This window comes from Theobroma cacao, chromosome 7 (genome assembly GCF_053813885.1).
Source record: "Theobroma cacao isolate CCN51 chromosome 7, ASM5381388v1, whole genome shotgun sequence".
In the NCBI taxonomy this organism is placed as follows: Eukaryota; Viridiplantae; Streptophyta; class Magnoliopsida; order Malvales; family Malvaceae; genus Theobroma; species Theobroma cacao.
The window spans coordinates 399,460-417,420 of NC_142645.1; the positions used below are offsets into that span (position 1 = coordinate 399,460).

At 37.1% G+C, this 17,961-nt stretch overlaps 3 protein-coding genes across 3 annotated transcripts; all 3 read left to right on the top strand.

Moving 5' to 3' along the window:
• Nucleotides 1-1,835: 1,835 nt before the first annotated feature.
• Nucleotides 1,836-9,036, top strand: KP1 (kinesin-like protein 1). The gene is made up of 18 exons (XM_007020336.3): nucleotides 1,836-2,130; nucleotides 2,503-2,731; nucleotides 3,809-3,972; nucleotides 4,146-4,289; nucleotides 4,536-4,895; nucleotides 5,034-5,102; nucleotides 5,209-5,433; nucleotides 5,530-5,611; nucleotides 5,711-5,806; nucleotides 5,899-6,078; nucleotides 6,164-6,270; nucleotides 6,380-6,558; nucleotides 6,687-6,851; nucleotides 6,951-7,204; nucleotides 7,312-7,475; nucleotides 7,587-7,781; nucleotides 7,892-8,604; nucleotides 8,696-9,036. The coding sequence occupies exons 2-18, from the start codon at nucleotides 2,578-2,580 to the stop codon at nucleotides 8,850-8,852; spliced, it is 3,408 nt and encodes a 1,135-aa protein (XP_007020398.3). The 5' UTR covers nucleotides 1,836-2,130; nucleotides 2,503-2,577; the 3' UTR covers nucleotides 8,853-9,036.
• Nucleotides 9,037-13,150: 4,114 nt separating this feature from the next.
• LOC18593224 (kinesin-like protein (DUF868)) lies at nucleotides 13,151-14,059 on the top strand. Its single transcript, XM_007020337.3, has one exon. The coding sequence runs from the start codon at nucleotides 13,151-13,153 to the stop codon at nucleotides 14,057-14,059; it is 909 nt and encodes a 302-aa protein (XP_007020399.3).
• Nucleotides 14,060-14,583: 524 nt separating this feature from the next.
• LOC18593225 (regulatory protein RecX family protein) lies at nucleotides 14,584-17,430 on the top strand. Its single transcript, XM_007020338.3, has 6 exons — nucleotides 14,584-14,730; nucleotides 14,939-15,213; nucleotides 15,589-15,727; nucleotides 15,854-15,946; nucleotides 16,125-16,212; nucleotides 16,750-17,430. The coding sequence occupies exons 1-6, from the start codon at nucleotides 14,657-14,659 to the stop codon at nucleotides 17,035-17,037; spliced, it is 957 nt and encodes a 318-aa protein (XP_007020400.3). The 5' UTR covers nucleotides 14,584-14,656; the 3' UTR covers nucleotides 17,038-17,430.
• Nucleotides 17,431-17,961: the final 531 nt, after the last annotated feature.

The following is a 17,961-nucleotide window of genomic DNA, read 5'->3' on the forward strand; positions in this document are numbered from 1 at the left end:
GTGATAATAAAGAAGAAGTACTGATATGTACAGGGACATATATACTGATTGAACTGTGCCTGCTCATGATATATTACATTCTTTTTCAACTGTGACAATTTTGACTCTCTCCCATGTTTCTTTAAGCTTCTTTAACTAGCCAAACAAGAGCAGGTAAAGTAGTTTACTGCTACCATTGATCTTTCTGTGTGAGTAGGAGAACGGAATACGTATGTTTCAAATACAATTACTCGAAAATATTTCTTTTGAGAATCAAACATACGTAATCTTACCCTACACATGAAAAATAAATGTTGGATTTGTATAATATAAATGAGAAAGTAGTGATGTATAAAGGGAATTCTGATATAGTTGTGCCTGCATTGATCATGATTAGATTGCATTCTTTTGATCAACTGTGATAATTTTGACTCTCTTCCATGCTTATAAAAGAAGTTTTCTCTGTCATCTCCTTTAAGCTTCTTTTAACTAACCAAAACAAAGAGCAGGTAAAGTAAATTACAGTGGTTGAGAAAGAGAGAGAGAGAGAGAGTGGGAACCTTCTCTTAAGTGTGGTCCATGTAATGGGTAATGGGGTACAAAATGTAAAAAAGCCACATGAAAAAGCTTACCTCTGCAATCATTTAAAACCAAGGGATCCAACCTTAAGACTTTTGCCTCCTTGTTCATTTCAAAATCCCTTATCCCAACGTATACTTCCATTTTATTTTTTTGCCTTTATTCCATGGAGGAAGGTGCTTCACAAAGTGGGGAGATTGGGGCCAGCCAGCCCACCAAATTACAAAAATGTAAGCTCTATATAATAAACAATTCAAATGTAAAAGTTGGGGTGATTTTAATTTTCTCAGGTGAATCTACTGACATTTCTCACCTACCCCTGATTTATTCTTCACCAAACTCTAGGATTTTGCCATCTTCTTGGCCAAAAAACACTATGCCAAGGGTCTTGATTTTGAAATGAGCAACATCATGAACAATGTTACTATCAAATAAATGCTCTTGAAAAGAAAAAGAAATTATAATATATGAGTTTATATTTGATGCATTGTTAATAAAAGATAATGTCTGTTGTTAATCTTAATCCGTTTTATTAAGGGTTAAATCTGGTTTTTGCTAGAGTAGTTCTAGAGCATAAAAATGAACCTCAAGAAGAATTCAGGGTCCTTGATCATCAATGAATTTAACCCTGCTTGCATTAGGATTTTGATGAACAAGACCATGATAGCTGATCATCAGATGGAAATCAATGGCAAACTCTAGTCATCTGCGCAAAACATCAAACAAGAAATGCAATCAAGGGTCTAGATACATGCTTGATCACAATTAGATATGCAAGTGCAGCATTACATGTTTAATCCAGGAAAGAAAGAAAGAAAGGAAAAGGGGGCATGAACATTAAACAACATCATATACTCCCATGGCTTTTAAAAAAGCAAACTATATAGCCTTCCCAATCCCATCATTTTGGCCAGATCTTGCCGTCCAGTCCAACGATCAGATGGTCCCACAAGAGACCACAGTTGTCACCACTTGATTTCCCTTCAATGCATGCCACGTGGCAGCACTATGTCAGGTCAAACAAAAGTCTCCATCCCACTCAATCCAACCCCCCATTCACCCTTGCATTAACACCGTTTGCTACTCTCTTATTGCAGTAGAAGTCACAACTTTGACAGTAGCAAATAGTGGTTACATATATATACTTTAATGTAAAGTAGTAAGGAAGGAAGGTAATGGTAAGACCGTTTGTGTTGCCGTTAAGGCTCTGTGAAGGTGAACTTTGTAGTCTTTAATTCGGATGCAAACTGCAAAGAGACCAAAGACACCAACGTTTGAATTTTGATCAGACTCTTTTTTTATTTCTCTTTGGCCTGTCTCTTTTGTTCTTTCCACTCTCTCACTCTCACAAATACATAGCAAATATCAGTTATACAGCATTTATGAATGTTCATTCAACACACACGGGAAACCTGCAGCTTCACCTCCTTGCTGTTTCTTTGTCAGCTTGGATCTAACTAGGAACCAAACTGATCAGCTTCAACTTGTTTTCTCTCCAAGTTTTCCAGGGTGTTTCTGCCAGAACTTGAACACTCTTCAAAGGTTTTGGAGCTGGTTGCTTAAGTTTTGTATGTAAGTGAATGAGTTTTTGTCTGCACATTTGGTTTTTCTGAAGCATCTTGTTTGCAGAAAAGAAGTGTTTCCTCAGACTGTTATGTTTCTTATTGAAGTTTTTTCTTTATCCCCCAGGATTGTTTCTTTCTTCACTGTTTTTCATTGTTATTGCTTCTTTTCTTTTCTTCACTACATTAAATGTTTAGTTTCCTTCCTCTTTATCTTTTTGTATCTACCTTTCCATGTTACTGTTATAATTTTTCTTACCAACTTTTTCTTTTGGATTGAACTTTCTTTCCCAACTTGATGTTGTTTAATGAGCTAGATGATAATACAGACTTGACTAGCATTGTTCTGATGCAATTCTGTGTTTTGTTCCTTTTCTTCCAGTGATCATCTTTGTCAAGGATTCTTCTGGACAAAAGAACAGGACTGCTTATCAGAGAGGAACAAGAGACAGAAAAAATGCCACAGGAAACCAAGTCTAATCCAATTTTCACTTCTCCTTCCAAGAATCTGAGAGGGTTAAAGGCTTTAGTGTCCAACAGTGTTGAGGCCTCACACACTGAAGATATCTTCAATGACAATGAATTAGCTCAAAGAAAAGCTGAGGAAGCAGGTATATTCTATCTCAACAAGAATCCTTCCAACATCAAAAAATCTAAAGGACTCCTAATTTCTTCAATCAATGCCAAAAACAAAAATTTGTGCAGTTCTTTGTACTCTAAGTTCCCTGAGAAAGTCATGAGTTGGTCCCATAATAATTTAATTTTCAAAAGGGAGAGAAGGGGTATAGAAAGAATGAAAAGATTTTATGCTGCATCATGATGCTGTGCAAAGTGGGGTTGATCCATGGTTTGGAAAATGATTTAGTACTCCCACCATACAGTGCTGATATGGGTCCACATTAATTGGAGAGTTAGGCCTAATTCTTGATTACTAGTATTTGATTACAATCACTTTATTCTTGGTGTAGGGTATTGAGACATTGCAACTAATCTATGGACTGTGTCTCTTTCTCTTCTTTTTCCCTTATTTTTTGGGGCTAAAATAGATGATGGGCAGCAATTCTATTAACAATACAAGATATTAAAAATGAAATGGCAGATGAGAAGAGTAAAGTTTTGATAACATTCTTTGGCCAGACATGTTCTTTTGATGCTGGAGGACAATGGGGACCAAAGTATATCTAGCTAAAAGATTTGTTTTTACCTTGAGATTCTTGATATGTCTATGGATCATAAGTTTTTCTTTAAACATATAGGATAACTGATATATATCAGATTACTCCGATGTCAGCAAAGAGGTAGCAATCGGGGTAAAACTCTAGAGATCACCTTGTTCTAGTACTTTAAAGGGAGCAGTGGCTCTAAGGACTTTCATTGTAATTCAAAATTGTGAGTAGGATTCTGGATCATGTGGTTTGTGGGGGACTAATGAAGTTTGGAGTAGAAAATGATCAAGATTAAAAAAACCATCCATCTCTGCCTATGTGGATGAATTCTAATTGAGTATGGTGGTATATTTATCAACTTTTCATAGACTTCCAATCTGATATTGGGTAAAAGCTTATACCGAAATTGAATGATCATTGACATCAAGTTTTCTGCAATTTCTTATGGCTTTCATATCCTAAGGCATTAGCTTCAATTCTGAACTTTAAAAGCTAACTGCATTAATCCTTTATGTCAATCAGCTTCAAGGAGGTACCAAGCAGCAGAATGGCTAAGGCAGATGGACCAAGGTGCATCAGAATCCCTCCCCAGAGAACCCTCTGAAGAAGAGTTTTGCCTTTCACTTCGCAACGGGCTCATTCTTTGCAATGTCCTCAACAAAGTTAATCCTGGAGCTGTTCTTAAGGTACTCAATGGAATGCTGTTGACAGACTTAAAATAGTATTTCTTTCACAGACTTCATTGGACAACATTAAATAACTTAAGAGCATCTTTACATTATTCAAAACTTTAGATGGAAACGTCAGTTGAGAAATTGTACTGCTTCTGATTATGATTTTTTTTTTTTTAATAATACAGGTGGTGGAAAATCCAATAATCCCAGTCCAGTCAACAGAAGGGGCAGCACAGTCTGCAATCCAGTATTTTGAAAACATGAGGAATTTCCTGGTAGCTGTAAAAGACATGCAGCTCCTGACCTTTGAAGCTTCTGATGTTGAAAAGGTTTGACTGTTCTTGAAAGGTGCATTTTATAAGCACGAGTCATTATAAATTTCCGAAACTCAGCATTTCATACAACAAAGCATCTGAATATACTTCTAGCTTGCATACTTGGCAACCCAAACAGTTTAAATGTCTTTGAGAGGCATTCATTGATTCAAAATTTCCCCCCTATCTGCATCTGTATCTTGATGATTGTATCTCCATCCTGTATGCTGTTTTATGAATATGAAAGACTTGAATTGGCAGGGCGGCTCAATGAATAAAGTTGTGGACTGCATTCTCTGTCTGAAAGGATACTATGAGTGGAAGCAATCAGGAGGAATTGGAGTTTGGAGGTATGGAGGAACTGTGAAGATTACAGCCTTCCCAAAAGGGTCACCGCCCTCCTTGGTTGGAAGTGAAAGTGCTGATGATTCACTGGATGGATCAGAATCATCACAGTATGAACAATTATTGGAGTTTCTCCATCTCTCTAATGAAGTAGCAATTGAAGAGTCCAAAACTGCCAATGCCCTGGCTTTCCTTTTTGATCGCTTTGGGCTTTGGCTTCTACAAGCTTACCTTAGAGAGAGCAATGGGATTGAAGAATTGCCCTTGAATGCAATGGTAGGTAAGATCCATCCCAAATTGTTGTTCAAATACTATGTTTATATAGGAAATAGTTTACTGTCCAAACTGAAAGGAAGCAATGAGTCAGTTTTCATCGTACATAGTCAAGCATGATTTATTGATGAAATTTTGCAGGTAATCGATACCTTGATCAGTAAGATAGTTAAGGACTTCTCTGCATTGCTTGTTTCTCAGGGAACTCAGGTAATAAGAACTATCAAGGGCCACTGTCCCTAATACTACTTATGTGTGTGAAACCATTCTCACTGCACTGAAGTGATCTGATATATTCTTTTCCTGCTTTTTCCAGCTTGGACTGTTTCTGAAGAAAATCTTGAAAGCTGACATTAATTCTCTATCAAAATCTGATTTTATAGAAGCCATCTCACTGTATCTTGGTCAAAGGACTAGCCTGGCATCAAATGATTTCTCCAAGTTTTGCATCTGCGGTGGGAAACGTGAGGTTATTCGCCATAATGTTAGTCACTCAGCTGCTCATGCAGAACTTATTGATCTTCAGCAGAGAGAGCTCGAGGTTTGAGAATTTTCCATTTGAACGAATAATGCTACCACCTTTTGACATACCTTTGACGACTGACATGCTGCTTTCTCATGTTTTATATCATTTTAGGACTTTAAATTAGATTTTCAAGAAACAAGACTTCAAGTCAGACAAATTCACTCAAGTTGGGAGGAAGAACTTAAGAGGCTAGGTAAGAATTTATTACATTGTTCTACCAGGGACTTTCTATGGTCATTTAATGACAAGTTATTGAATAAATTCATGAAACTATGTATTCTGCTTTTTATAGAGCATCATATCAAGGGTCTTGAAGTGGCATCCTCTTCTTACCACAAGGTATTAGAAGAAAACCGTATGCTTTACAATCAAGTCCAAGACCTCAAAGGTATGCACCTTTTCTTTTCTTTTGTTATTTATTACCATTGTTTCATGTTATGAATGGTATGGTGTTGACCCTTTTGATGGCTTTCAACACAGGAACTATAAGAGTCTACTGCAGAGTGAGGCCCTTTCTGCAAGGCCAAACAAATGGACAATCATCCGTAGATTATATAGGAGAAAACGGAAATATCATGATTGTCAATCCTTTAAAGCAGGGCAAGGACGCAAGAAAAGTGTTCTCGTTTAACAAAGTGTTTGGACCAAATGTCTCACAAGGTACTTCCGAATCCGTAGAGTTTGAGTCTTTATTATCTCTCACTTTCTTGTACTTATGTTCACATCATGATAATATAATGTGCAGAGCAAATATATGTTGACACTCAACCACTGATCAGATCTGTCCTAGATGGCTTCAATGTTTGCATCTTTGCATATGGACAAACTGGCTCAGGAAAGACATACACAATGGTATATTCATCTTCTCTATCTGTGCATGCACCTTCATGAAAGCTTCTTTCATTTGGAAATCTAACATTGCAATACCTTTTCTATACCTCATGTTGCTTCTATATCATAGAGTGGCCCTGATTTGACTAACGAGCAAACATGGGGTGTGAATTATCGTGCTCTATGTGACCTGTTTCAAATATCCAAGGAGAGAGCAGATGTTGTTAAATATGAAGTTGGGGTGCAGATGATTGAAATATACAATGAACAAGTGAGAGATTTACTTGTCATGGATGGCTCTAATAGAAGATATCCTTTCACATTTACCTTCTAGGTTACATGCTTGTACTGCAAACTTTATAAGTCCTAGCTATTTTCTGTCTGAATTAGTGTTTTAATTTCTATCTTGGGGTCTAGTTCACCTTAACCGCCTGTACATTGGATATTCGTAACAATTCTCAGTTGAATGGCCTAAATGTGCCTGACGCAAGTTGGGTTCCAGTTTCGAGTACTCAGGATGTTCTTGACTGGATGAGGATCGGTCATAAGAATCGAGCTGTAGGTGCTACTGCTTTAAATGAGAGAAGTAGCCGGTCTCACAGGTAGGAACATTGCAGTAAAACTTGTGTTTCTTTTGCATGCTACTGAACCAAAAAACAATTGAAAAATGATCTTTTCTTGGCACATTGTGTCTTCTTCAGTGTTTTGACTATTCATGTGTATGGAAAAGAGTTGGTTTCTGGATCTATCCTCAAAGGTTGCCTGCATTTGGTGGATTTGGCTGGGAGTGAGAGAGTGGATAAATCAGAGGCGGTAGGTGACCGATTGAAGGAAGCTCAACACATCAATAGATCACTGTCTGCACTAGGAGATGTCATCTCTGCACTTGCACAGAAGAGTGCACATATTCCTTACAGAAACAGCAAGCTTACTCAAGTATTACAGGATTCTTTAGGTATATGCCTCCTTTCAGTCATTTGATCATAGTGATATATGTGCGACTTTCTCTGAACTTTATCTTGCTTCTTCTATTGTTCAAACATTATTGCTTTTCTATGATAGGAGGGCAAGCTAAAACATTAATGTTTGTACATATAAGCCCTGAAGTCAATGCCATTGGAGAGACAGTGAGCACACTAAAGTTTGCTGAAAGGGTTGCTTCCATTGAACTTGGGGCAGCTCGATCTAACAAGGAAACTGGTGAAATCCGAGAACTTAAAGAAGAGGTGAAAATCTCAATTGTTCAAGTGCAATTCTCCTTATTGTATTCTTCTGACTTATCTTTGCTCTTACAAAACCTTATTCGATTACTATAATTTATAAAAAATCTGGTTCAGATATCAAATCTTAAACTTGCCTTGGAAAAGAAGGAAGCAGAAGTAGAACAACTGAAAGGAGGACATGTTCGAAGTATGGCTGAATCACAAAGAGGAAGAGCGGTTTCACCTTTCCATATTCCAAGATATGGAATGTCTACCAGCATTAAGCCTGAAACATCTCAGAGGCCTGGTGATGATAGTAGAATCTCTGAGGTAACTGAAAACATGATGGATATTCTAAGCTCTTAAACTGGATTAAACTTCAGGATTTTGCTGAATTATGAATTTCTTACATCTATTTTATGGGCATATTGGATTTTCAGGCCAGAAGCTCTTCTTCAGGTAAGCAGAGGAGGTCAAGATTTCCATCTGCACTCACAGACAAGGAAGTGTTGCCGAAGATGCCTATTTTAGCTGAAGAGAGATTGGCAAGTGCGGTAAAGGCAAGGTCACCATCTCCTCCTGTGAGGAGATCATTATCTACTGATAGAGGAGCCTTAATTAGAAGCAGGATCAAGGCTGACACAGTTGACAACCAACCAGTCTCAAGAGTACCATTTCCGGCTAGAGTTCCCGTTAATAAATCCTTCGCTACAACAACTGTGATCCCATCGACAGAAAATAACAACTCCAGAGTCCATATGAGTTCTCAAGAGCCAGCCAAACAAGATAATACCTCAGATGCATTCTACAACCAGCTCCAAAAACTTAGCATTAAGAAAGTTCACTCAGAACATGAAGATGAGCAGTTTAGGCAAGCCCTTAATATTAGACAAGGTGGCATTAGGAAAAGCAAGGCTGAGAGTAAGGCTAGAATAAAGCACCAACTGCCAGCCAGACTTCAGAAAACTGATGTTGCAATGACATTGCTTTCTGATATGGATGCTGCTGGTGAGAAAATGGAGGAGCCTCGAAAAAGTGACTTCTCTGAGCCAGAAAATGAGCATTCACTTGTTGGGTCTCCTGTGCATAGTGCCTTGAAAATGAAGAAGGTTCGACAGAACTTCTCTAGGAATTCACAGAATCTTGAACCAAGGTATGCTTAAACGCTTTCCTTTACCAAGCAGCTAAGAGCTGACATAATTCACTTCTAGTTCTGATGAACATTGCATTTCCATTATGTGCAGAGGATTAGTTCAAGCAGTAGAACCCTTGTTGGGTGGGAAAATTGACAGGATTCCAAATGGCGTAATTCGCCAAGCAAAGGAAGGAGGTAACACTTTGATGCCTGAATTTAGAAGGAGCAGATCTTCACCTCGAGGGAAATTTTTGGTTTTGCCTTGAGGATTCTACAGTATATATAGCATACTAAATCCTTGCCTTTGTCAGCAATATTGTTTAAAATTTTGTATAGTGACTATTCGAGTTGGTCTTTTTGGGTTGCATTTTCAAAGGATATATTGCTGAGCAAGATGTCACTTGAGCTGAATTATGTGTATACTTAAAAAAACTTATATGATTTGTTTCATCTGATTTTTCTTTCCTTCCCTTTTGGGCAATCTTGCATTACAGAATGTCTCTATTTCACAGAATATCTGCACTTATCAGGTCAAAAGTAGGAAACAAGTAGAGATAGAAGAGAAAAGGACTAATGGAGGGAAAGGAAAGAAAAGGACAATTTATCTTTAGCAGATATGGATAAATGACAGCTACCTCTGAGCTCTAAGCTTCCTTCAAACACAACTAATATACCAATGTAGAAATCGTTCAAGTATGTCATTGGATTTACATACGCTAGTCTGTTTGGATTCTTGCAATCAGACAATTTAACTCAACTCCTGATCAAGTAGTTTTCCATCCCCAGACAAGTAATCCCAATAGTTTATGTTTTCCTTATGCCTCTATGATTGAATTTCCACTTATGTTGCTTGCTTTCGAGGTGTTCCCTTTGGCTGAAAAAGTTGATGCCTGTGAAACATCTATTTCTTCTGTCAGCTTCTGGGTGTTCTAGATTGCTTGTGTTTATTACAGGAAAAGTTTAGATATGAGAACGTGGAGTTACTAATTCTATAAATGTCTTATTGGTGTAAAGCATGGGACATTGCAACTAATGGTGGATGGTGTCTCAATACCATCCACCTCCTAATAAAATCACCATTTTGTCTTGCCTCGTTCTTTTGTCAGATTCATTTCTCCCCAATTCATCTATGATCATGTTCTTCACCTTAATCTCTGTCTAGCCTATTTTCTCAACTCACTATGTTTCCGCTTCATTCTCTTTTCTGTTTTCTCTAACAAAGGTGTAGTACTCTTCAAAGAACCTAACTAGTTTCCAAGCTTGCAGTTCCTCTATCTACTTCTGTGGTTCTCCTTTTTAAGTTTGTTTCCATTTCCTTTCATTAGACATCTAGTCTTTCATAACACATGGAAGCCGCCTGGATAAAGGAAAAGTTTTGACCCTTGATGAAAGTGAGGCTGGAGAGTTGAATGGCAGAAGGTTAGCTTGGCGGGCAAGATCATAGCAGACAAGCCACTCAGCAAAGGAGGAGTTCAGGGTGTGTTCAATAAAGCCTGGGGAGAATGGAGAGATTTCACTGTTACTGAATTATCTGAGAACACCTATTTATTCACCTTCAAGTAAGCAAGAGCAGCTGAACAAATTTTGGAGGATGGTCCATGGTCAGTGATGGGCTATTGCATTTGCCTGCACAGATGGCAACCAGGGCTTACCCTGGATGAGCTGGATTTTTCTCGAGTGGTCTATTGGTCCTGGTGCATGGCCTCTCTTTGGACCAAATGAGCCCCAAAAACAGCTAAGAACTTGTGTTTATATTTGATTTACAGGCCAGAAGTGTTCCTTCGACTAAGCAGAGGAGGTCAAAGTTTGCTTCTGCACTCACAGGCAAGGAGATGTCACCAAAGATGCCTACTGTGCCAGAAGAGAGACTGGTACGAGCCATAGTCACCTACCCCTCCTGTAAGGAGATATTTATCTGGTGATAAAAGGAGCCTCGACTCGAAACAAGATCAAGTTTGATTAGACTTGGTAATTTTGGACACGATACGAAAAGATACGGATTAAACATATTTTAAGTTTAATTTTAACGTGTTTTGTGTCCAATCGTGATGTTTTAAATACATTTACTTAATCGTATTATCGTATTTAAACGTGTATTTGTGACACGTTTACTAACTTATTAAAAATTAATAGTTAAAGATTATTTTAATATTATATAAATAATTTTAAATAATTATTTTAATAAGTTTTTTTAATTTTATAAAGATAATAATTTAATTATTACGATTGAAAATTATGAATAATTTTTTATATTATTAGTATTTGAAGGTTAGATGTTAATGATATATTTTATCATATTATATGATAATGAATTTTACATATGTTATTTATATTAAATTTTATTATATTTGATGTTATTATTATTTTTATAATTTTAAATTTTAAATTTAAATAATAAAATTATATTTAATTATAAATATTTTTGTTTAATCATGTTAAACGTGTTATTAATCTTGTCGTATTATATATTAACACGTTTAATAAACATATTAATCGTGTCGTGTCGTGTTATACGTTTATTAAACGTATATGTGTACGTGTTTTAAATTTAAGACACGAATATTAAACGTGTCGTGTTCGTATTTAATCTTAACGTGTTTCGTATCTAATCGTATCTAGCACGTTTACAATACGAAAACACGAATTGTCAAGTCTAAGTTTGACATAGTTGAGAACCAACCAATCACAAAAGTAATGCTTCCAGCTAAAGCACCCACTAAATCTCGTGCCCCAGTGCCAGAGATCCCATCAACAGATAACAGCTCTGCAGTCCATACAGATCATAAGATTGATGATAGTAAATTGAATTCGCTTATGCATTCCACAGCCTCAGCCCTAGGGAAAGTCAGTCAGAACATGAAGAAGGGCAGTTGCTTTTATGCAGGCTCTTAATATTGAGAAAGGAAGCATTAGGAAAGCAGGAGTCCAAAGATATGCATCTACTGCCAGCTAGGTTCCTGATAGCTGATGTACCAAACTACCACTGACATTGCTTTGTAACATAATTGTTGGTTAATATCAAAATTTTGGAGCCCCTGGAGTGTTTTCAGAAACACAAAATGAGCAATTATTTGTTGGGTCACCACTCACCAGCTCTTGGTGCCATGCTGATATAGAAAGCTTGACAGGACTTCTTCAGGAACTGAAAATTCTTGAACCAAAGAAATCTTACATTTTCAGAGCATCCAGGAACTAAGAACTTTGTTACATTTTGTAAATAAAATTGGTTCCTCCCTGGCTAGTCATTAGTAAGTGCAGATTCACCAGGCAAAGAAGTGAGGCAACACTTTCAATTTTTGAACAAGGGCTTCACCATGTGGAATATCTTGGCCTTAAGAATTCCATACTACCAAGAGATTCTTTGCCTTTGGTTCTTCAAACTTCTCACTGTGACTGTTCTAGTTGGACTTCGAGTTTCGCCACCTCTTTTGAAGGAGCTGCTGTTATTTCTTTTTTTTTTCAGATCCAGTATAAAAGGTCCTCATATACATCTTGAAAGAACGTGATTGGTATAAAGGAAAATCATCCTTTCTATTCATCAGATCCTGCTAAACGTCTCTCCTCGAATTTGGGAAATGAGAGCGAAGTTTATGACATGAGAGAGAGCTACCTCCATTTATGTAGCTTAAGCCCAATGAGCTTTACCTGTACCAAAAGAATAATCTCTGGTCTACAAACCTACCTTTACTTTGTGGTTTGACTTAGTTTTCTGTCACATTTATCTGTAAATGACCTAATTTACTCTATCTTTTTTCCTGCTTAGGAGATTTGGTTTATGTCCCAAATATTTCTAAACATGAGGAAAAGAAAAGGAAAATATTTCCATCCATTCAGTTGTCTAACCAAATACCATGCAACTGTTTCTTCCATGAATTTTTGCAAGCAATCTTATACACAACTGTTTAAGTATTACCAAATTTAGACTCTAATCTGCATGGCTTTTAACTAACTTGTTCCAAATAGTCTATAAATAGTAATACTAGAGGAAAACAAGAAAGTTTCTGTTCAAGATGATGGACATTTTCAACCTCAGCTTAGATGTAAATGTCTCAAAGTAACTTCCCTTGCTACTAACTCCAAAACCACCAGCATGGAACCATTTCCTGAACTAATATATCTGCAAATTTTCCAGCAGACAATTCATGTCACCCAATTTATCATCAGTTTTAATATCTGCAAATTTCATACTTGGGTGTTGTTAAATTCATTGACCGACAGATTTCTCACATTCAATCACCCTCAAGAATTTGATCAGTTTCAAGGCCTTCATCATTTTTAGGATAGTCATTAAGCCCAGGTAACATGTACATTTTACATTCAGGTGATATCTGAGGCCAAATATATCCACCACTCCATGCAGAAAAGATGGTAGATGTGGATGGTATCCTGATAAAGCAGGCATTAGGTTTGAAGACAGTTGATGGGACTCTCCTCAAGAATACGACCAATTGTGGATTTTGGTAACAGCTGCAAAAAGCCTGCTTTCCAGGGCTTAATCATTTTATACCAAGCAACATAACATCTACAGAATCTAATCCTCAAAACTTGTCAAAGATCCTTAACGATGCTGAGTAATCTTGAGGGAGCTGGATTACCTAACATTCCAAGGCCACCACCATCAAAGGAGAAACAAAAAGAGAATCAAGGGACAACAGATAATGCTGCACAATGCTCAGTCACCTCCATCTACCATGCCCATATTGCAGACTCAAGCCGCAAAGTAACAGCCACATGGTGCAAAAGCCTCGTTAACCATTCCTTTACTATCAATGTGGAAAATCCTTCCGATGATCAATGTCCTTGCACCTGCAAGATTGATTTAAAAGCATGGCAGTTTTGGGGCAGAAAAGGTCTCAAAAGCTTGGAAGTAGATGGCCAGCGGGTAGATGTTTACTGGGATTTTCGACAGGCAAAGTTCTCGGGTAGCCCTGAGCCTTGCTCAGACTATTATGTGGCAATTGTGTCTGAGGAAGAGGTGGCATTAGTAGTAGGAGATATGAAGACAGATGCTTTTAAGAGAACCAAGAAAAGACCGTCCTTGGTAGATGCTATCTTGCTGTGCAAGAAAGAGCATATCTGTGGGAAGAAATTATTTTGTTCCAAGGCCAAACTAAATGAGGGGAAACACGAGAATGACATTATGATTGAGAACTCTCTATCTGGTCCTGATGATCCAGAAATGTGGGTTAGCATAGATGGCACTGCTGTGATTCGGATCATGAACCTGCATTGGCGGTTTAGGGGAAATGAAATCGTCACAGTGAACAATACACCAGTACAAATCTTCTGGGATGTGCATGATTGGTTGTACAATACCTCTGGTTCAAGCCATGGTTTGTTCATCTTCACGCCAGGCGTGCCAGATTCTGCAGCTCATTGTGATTCTGATGGTTGCAACACATATGACTCACCAAGGGACAGCCAGTCAGTTCCAAGATTTTGCTATGTTCTTTATGCTTGGAAAACTGAGTAGGATCTAATTTAACAAAGTCATTTGTCACGGGTCGTTTACCCTTTTTTCGAAAAATTAACTTGATAGGTATGTAACGTCCAAATTTATAAATTTTCGTAATTCTTTTATCTGTTCGATACAAAATTAAAGCACGTTACATAATTCCTTTCAAGCATTCAATACCACACATTACCTGTTGGAAACTGCTGCAAACATTTGTACTAGTTTGGTGGGTTCTGTGGGTAGTTTGATCATTGTACATACCATGGTTAGATGCTTCTCTAGTCTCTTGCCATGCTAACTATATCTCAAATCTCAATGGAGTCTTCCTTGATCACCTTTTTATGTTCCTTTTCAATGATTTCCTTGTTCATCTCTGTGAACTCATAGGAGCAAAATCAACGAACTGCAAATCAAAAACTTGTTCTAATGCATGAAAGATAATAAAGGAGAAACCTTTCTAACTTCAAATGGCGCTTTAAATCAAAACAAAGAGTCAAAAAAAGGAGCGCGTAAAGAGCCAGGCCAAAACGCTGCCGTTGCAGACACGAACTTCAGCTAAGGGTTTTTAAGGTTTTAACAGAACTTCAGCCCTGAACTTGAAAATTGAAATTGAAAATGTCGACTTTTGCGGGTAATCTCGGCTTCAAAATCTCATCCAGTCTTCGATTTCGGGTCTTCTCAATTCCCTGGTAAGCTTTCCCACTCCAAGTTTAGTTTTTTTTTTCCATTCTCTGTTGGGTTGCCAAGAAAATGGAAGAAAGTGAAACAAGATTGGTACTTTGATTCATTTCTATCTTTCCAGTGTCATATTTGTGAAAGAAATCGAAAACCCAATTTATATATGATGTTAATTAGCCAGCTTAAGATTTAAAAAATGATAAAGCTTTGATTTTTCAGGGTGAATGGGAAAAAGGCAATATATTGTTTGAAAGAGAGGGAGTATAGTTCATCAGTTCCAGTAAGGTATATACCTAAGAAATCTTTGGAAACTAAAGTGCCAGAAAGTTCTCCACATTCAAAGGGTTTGAGAAAGAATGAGTCTCATAAAAGTTGTGATTGGAATGCATTTGGAAGCAAGAGTACAAACAATAGGAGCAGTATTGTTGATGAAAAGTCACAAACACGAAGCAGAATGTTCGAGGAAAGCGTCTTGCATGATGATGTTAAACAAGGTATGCTGAATTTGTAAGGGTCAAACTTTTATCTTCTAATTGTTATATGCAATGCTTGTGGATTGCTATTGGGAATTGATGGTTTACAAGGATCATGTATACCAGCACAGGGTTAACATTGTTGGTTTCAAACTCAAAGCATTGTGGATGTAATGGTTTCTTGAATAGTTTTATGTCCATTTGTAAAAGTTTTACACTGGTAAAGTGGTACTATAGATTAAGGGTATCGATGAACTTTTAGATAGAAATACTTACTACACGTTTCCAAGTTTAGTCTTGCAAGTTTCTTCTGATGTGTGCACAAAAATGACAACGATATGCTTTAAATCATTTATCACACTCACTGAGTTGGAAAACTAACTGCTCTAATTATAGACCATGAAATAATGGCAAAGTCCTTAGAGGCGGTTGAGGAGATGCATCAAGGGCAGGATATTAATGGGATGAATGTGCTACAAGTTTCTAAGAGAATGCCAGATGCTGAGAAGTTGGCAATTGAATTACTTGCAGCAAGGTTAGCTTATTACTTTCTCTACCTTAAGAACCTTTGTTTTTCATTTCTTGGACATGAAATGTAGCTTAGCCATTTTTCAATCATTTTATTAGTTCTTCACTGAATGCAATCTTCTTTATCCTGCAGAGCATTTACAGCTGGTGAACTAAGAAAGAAATTACTTGGGAAGAGATTCCATCCGGATATCGTTGACGCAGTGATTAACGATTTTCAGAAGAGGTGTGTAACTAATTATACTGAAAGACATCATATTGAATATTTCTATGAGCTATTTTTTGAGCCACCATATTTGCAATTATAATCTATTGGGGTATATTAGCTTCTCCTATGGTCCGTATTTTTGCTTTCAATTGCATTGTGAGTTAAACAATTATTTGACCTTTTTAGTTTACTGTAGAGGGTTGATCAATGATGGCTTGTATGCTGAAGCCTTTTCTCGATCTAGATGGTCTTCATCAACCTGGGGACCAAGGAGGATCAAGCAAGTAAGTGATCATCCTTTAAATATAAGTTTTTCCAGTAATTTAAGTATCTTAAGATTGTGCCATCTTCTTGAATAGATGGGGCTTTTTGCTTGCTAATAGTAAATTTCTCATAAATCACCGTTTCAAGTGGCTAAGAAGATGAAAGTTATCTCAAGATCCTATCCTTTTTCAAATTATATATATATAGTAGTTAATTATCTGAGTATGTAAATAAAGGAAAACCTAGTGAAAAAGTGGCTATGGGTAGACTTGAAATCTTTGAGTATTAAATTTAGTTCTATACTTTAGTGTAGGCTTATTGGAACTTGTCCAAGTTTAAACAATCATATATAATGTCCTTGCTGTTGGTATAGATCATAATATTTGTGTTAATATTGTCTAGCTTCTGGGTTCTAATAATAATTAAATAAAGAAAAGAAAGGGAAATGAGAAAGGAAAAGAAGAAACAGAGAAACAAGGTTTATTTATTTCTAACATTTGTTGTTTTCAAGCTAAAATTTTAAACTCTTCAGTGATGGAGTACTGTTGTCAAATCAGGCATTGTTCAAGAAGGGAATAAGCGAAGCTGATGCAGAGATGGCATTAAAACTTGTTTTTGAGGATAAGGTTGGTGACTCAAACGATGATCAAGAATCCACACTTGGCTTGTCAAAGCTTCCAATGGATCACCTATTAATTCAGGCCTCAAAGCAATGGCTTCGAGGTCGAGATGTTCCTAAAGAGAAACGTAAATCAAGAATAGTTCGGTGGCTTCAGTATCGTGGCTTCAACTGGGGTGTTATTGGTTCCATAGTAAAGAAGTTAGAATCTCAATATCCTCCCTAAAATACCAAAAGGATCTCACCTATGTTTTGGCAGTAATGAAAGATAATTCTAGGTTTCGATGAGGTTTCATACTCATCTTTTGAATTGTCAAATGCAAGTTGGGGAATAAGGATAGGGTTGTGATTGCCTATGGCATGTATTGGCTGCTGCATAAGCTGCTCATCTTAGCACTTTACTGTGCCATACTTAATGTTGCATAAACCTATGTTAGTGCCCCTACACTCTAGTCAGGTCGAGATGAGGTTGACCTTTGCTAGTACATAACTCCAAGACAAAGCAGCAAGTGGTGGCATTACCTTGACATTGATTGGATCCAACAAAATGTTTCATTGAATTGAGGGCTTGCATGTATTTATCTTCTGCAAATATCTATTTGAAGAAATTTTCTCATTATGTTTGTGTATCAATCTTCTCTCTGAGGCATTTTTTATGGAAGAAAACTTATCACATGACACTAATTACCACACATACACATACATATAAGCTGATACATGAATTCCCATTGAAAACTTGTTGGTGAAAGTAAGTAGGATTGTAGAACTCAACATTAAATGGCTGCCATGATGATTTCTTCTATTTGTTGTTTCAGAAATCTTGAGACTACATCAATATTGAGACAATGACAGCACTCTCAGCTAGTGGAGCTGCTTTATCCTATCCTGTGGATCTTAATTCTTCTGCAGATGCATCAATATGATTATGGAACAGTAATTTTGTTTTTCTATGTATATACAAGTATAATGGTTTTGCTACTGCATGTGCATCTGATTAGGACATACAGAGTCTTCCAAACCCAGGTTTAGTTTACCTTGGGAAGGCTTTTACATTGCTGGAAGGAAAGTCTTTTTCAGACAGCACATGGACATGTGATGTGGGGAACGTGGGACCATGTGACCACTGCTGTTAAGGCAGTTTGAGAGAGAG

Excerpts from the sequence above, each read along its gene's own strand:
- KP1 (XM_007020336.3), top strand. The coding sequence starts at position 2,578 with ATGCCACAGGAAACCAAGTCTAATCCAATTTTCACTTCTCCTTCCAAG. Across the intron at positions 6,559-6,686 it reads ATGGATGGCTCTAATAGAAG|ATTGGATATTCGTAACAATT; the intron begins ATATCCTTTCAC and ends AACCGCCTGTAC. Across the intron at positions 7,782-7,891 it reads ATGATAGTAGAATCTCTGAG|GCCAGAAGCTCTTCTTCAGG; the intron begins GTAACTGAAAAC and ends TTGGATTTTCAG.
- LOC18593224 (XM_007020337.3), top strand. The coding sequence starts at position 13,151 with ATGCTGAGTAATCTTGAGGGAGCTGGATTACCTAACATTCCAAGGCCA.
- LOC18593225 (XM_007020338.3), top strand. The coding sequence starts at position 14,657 with ATGTCGACTTTTGCGGGTAATCTCGGCTTCAAAATCTCATCCAGTCTT. Across the intron at positions 15,214-15,588 it reads GCATGATGATGTTAAACAAG|ACCATGAAATAATGGCAAAG; the intron begins GTATGCTGAATT and ends CTCTAATTATAG. Across the intron at positions 15,947-16,124 it reads ATTAACGATTTTCAGAAGAG|AGGGTTGATCAATGATGGCT; the intron begins GTGTGTAACTAA and ends AGTTTACTGTAG.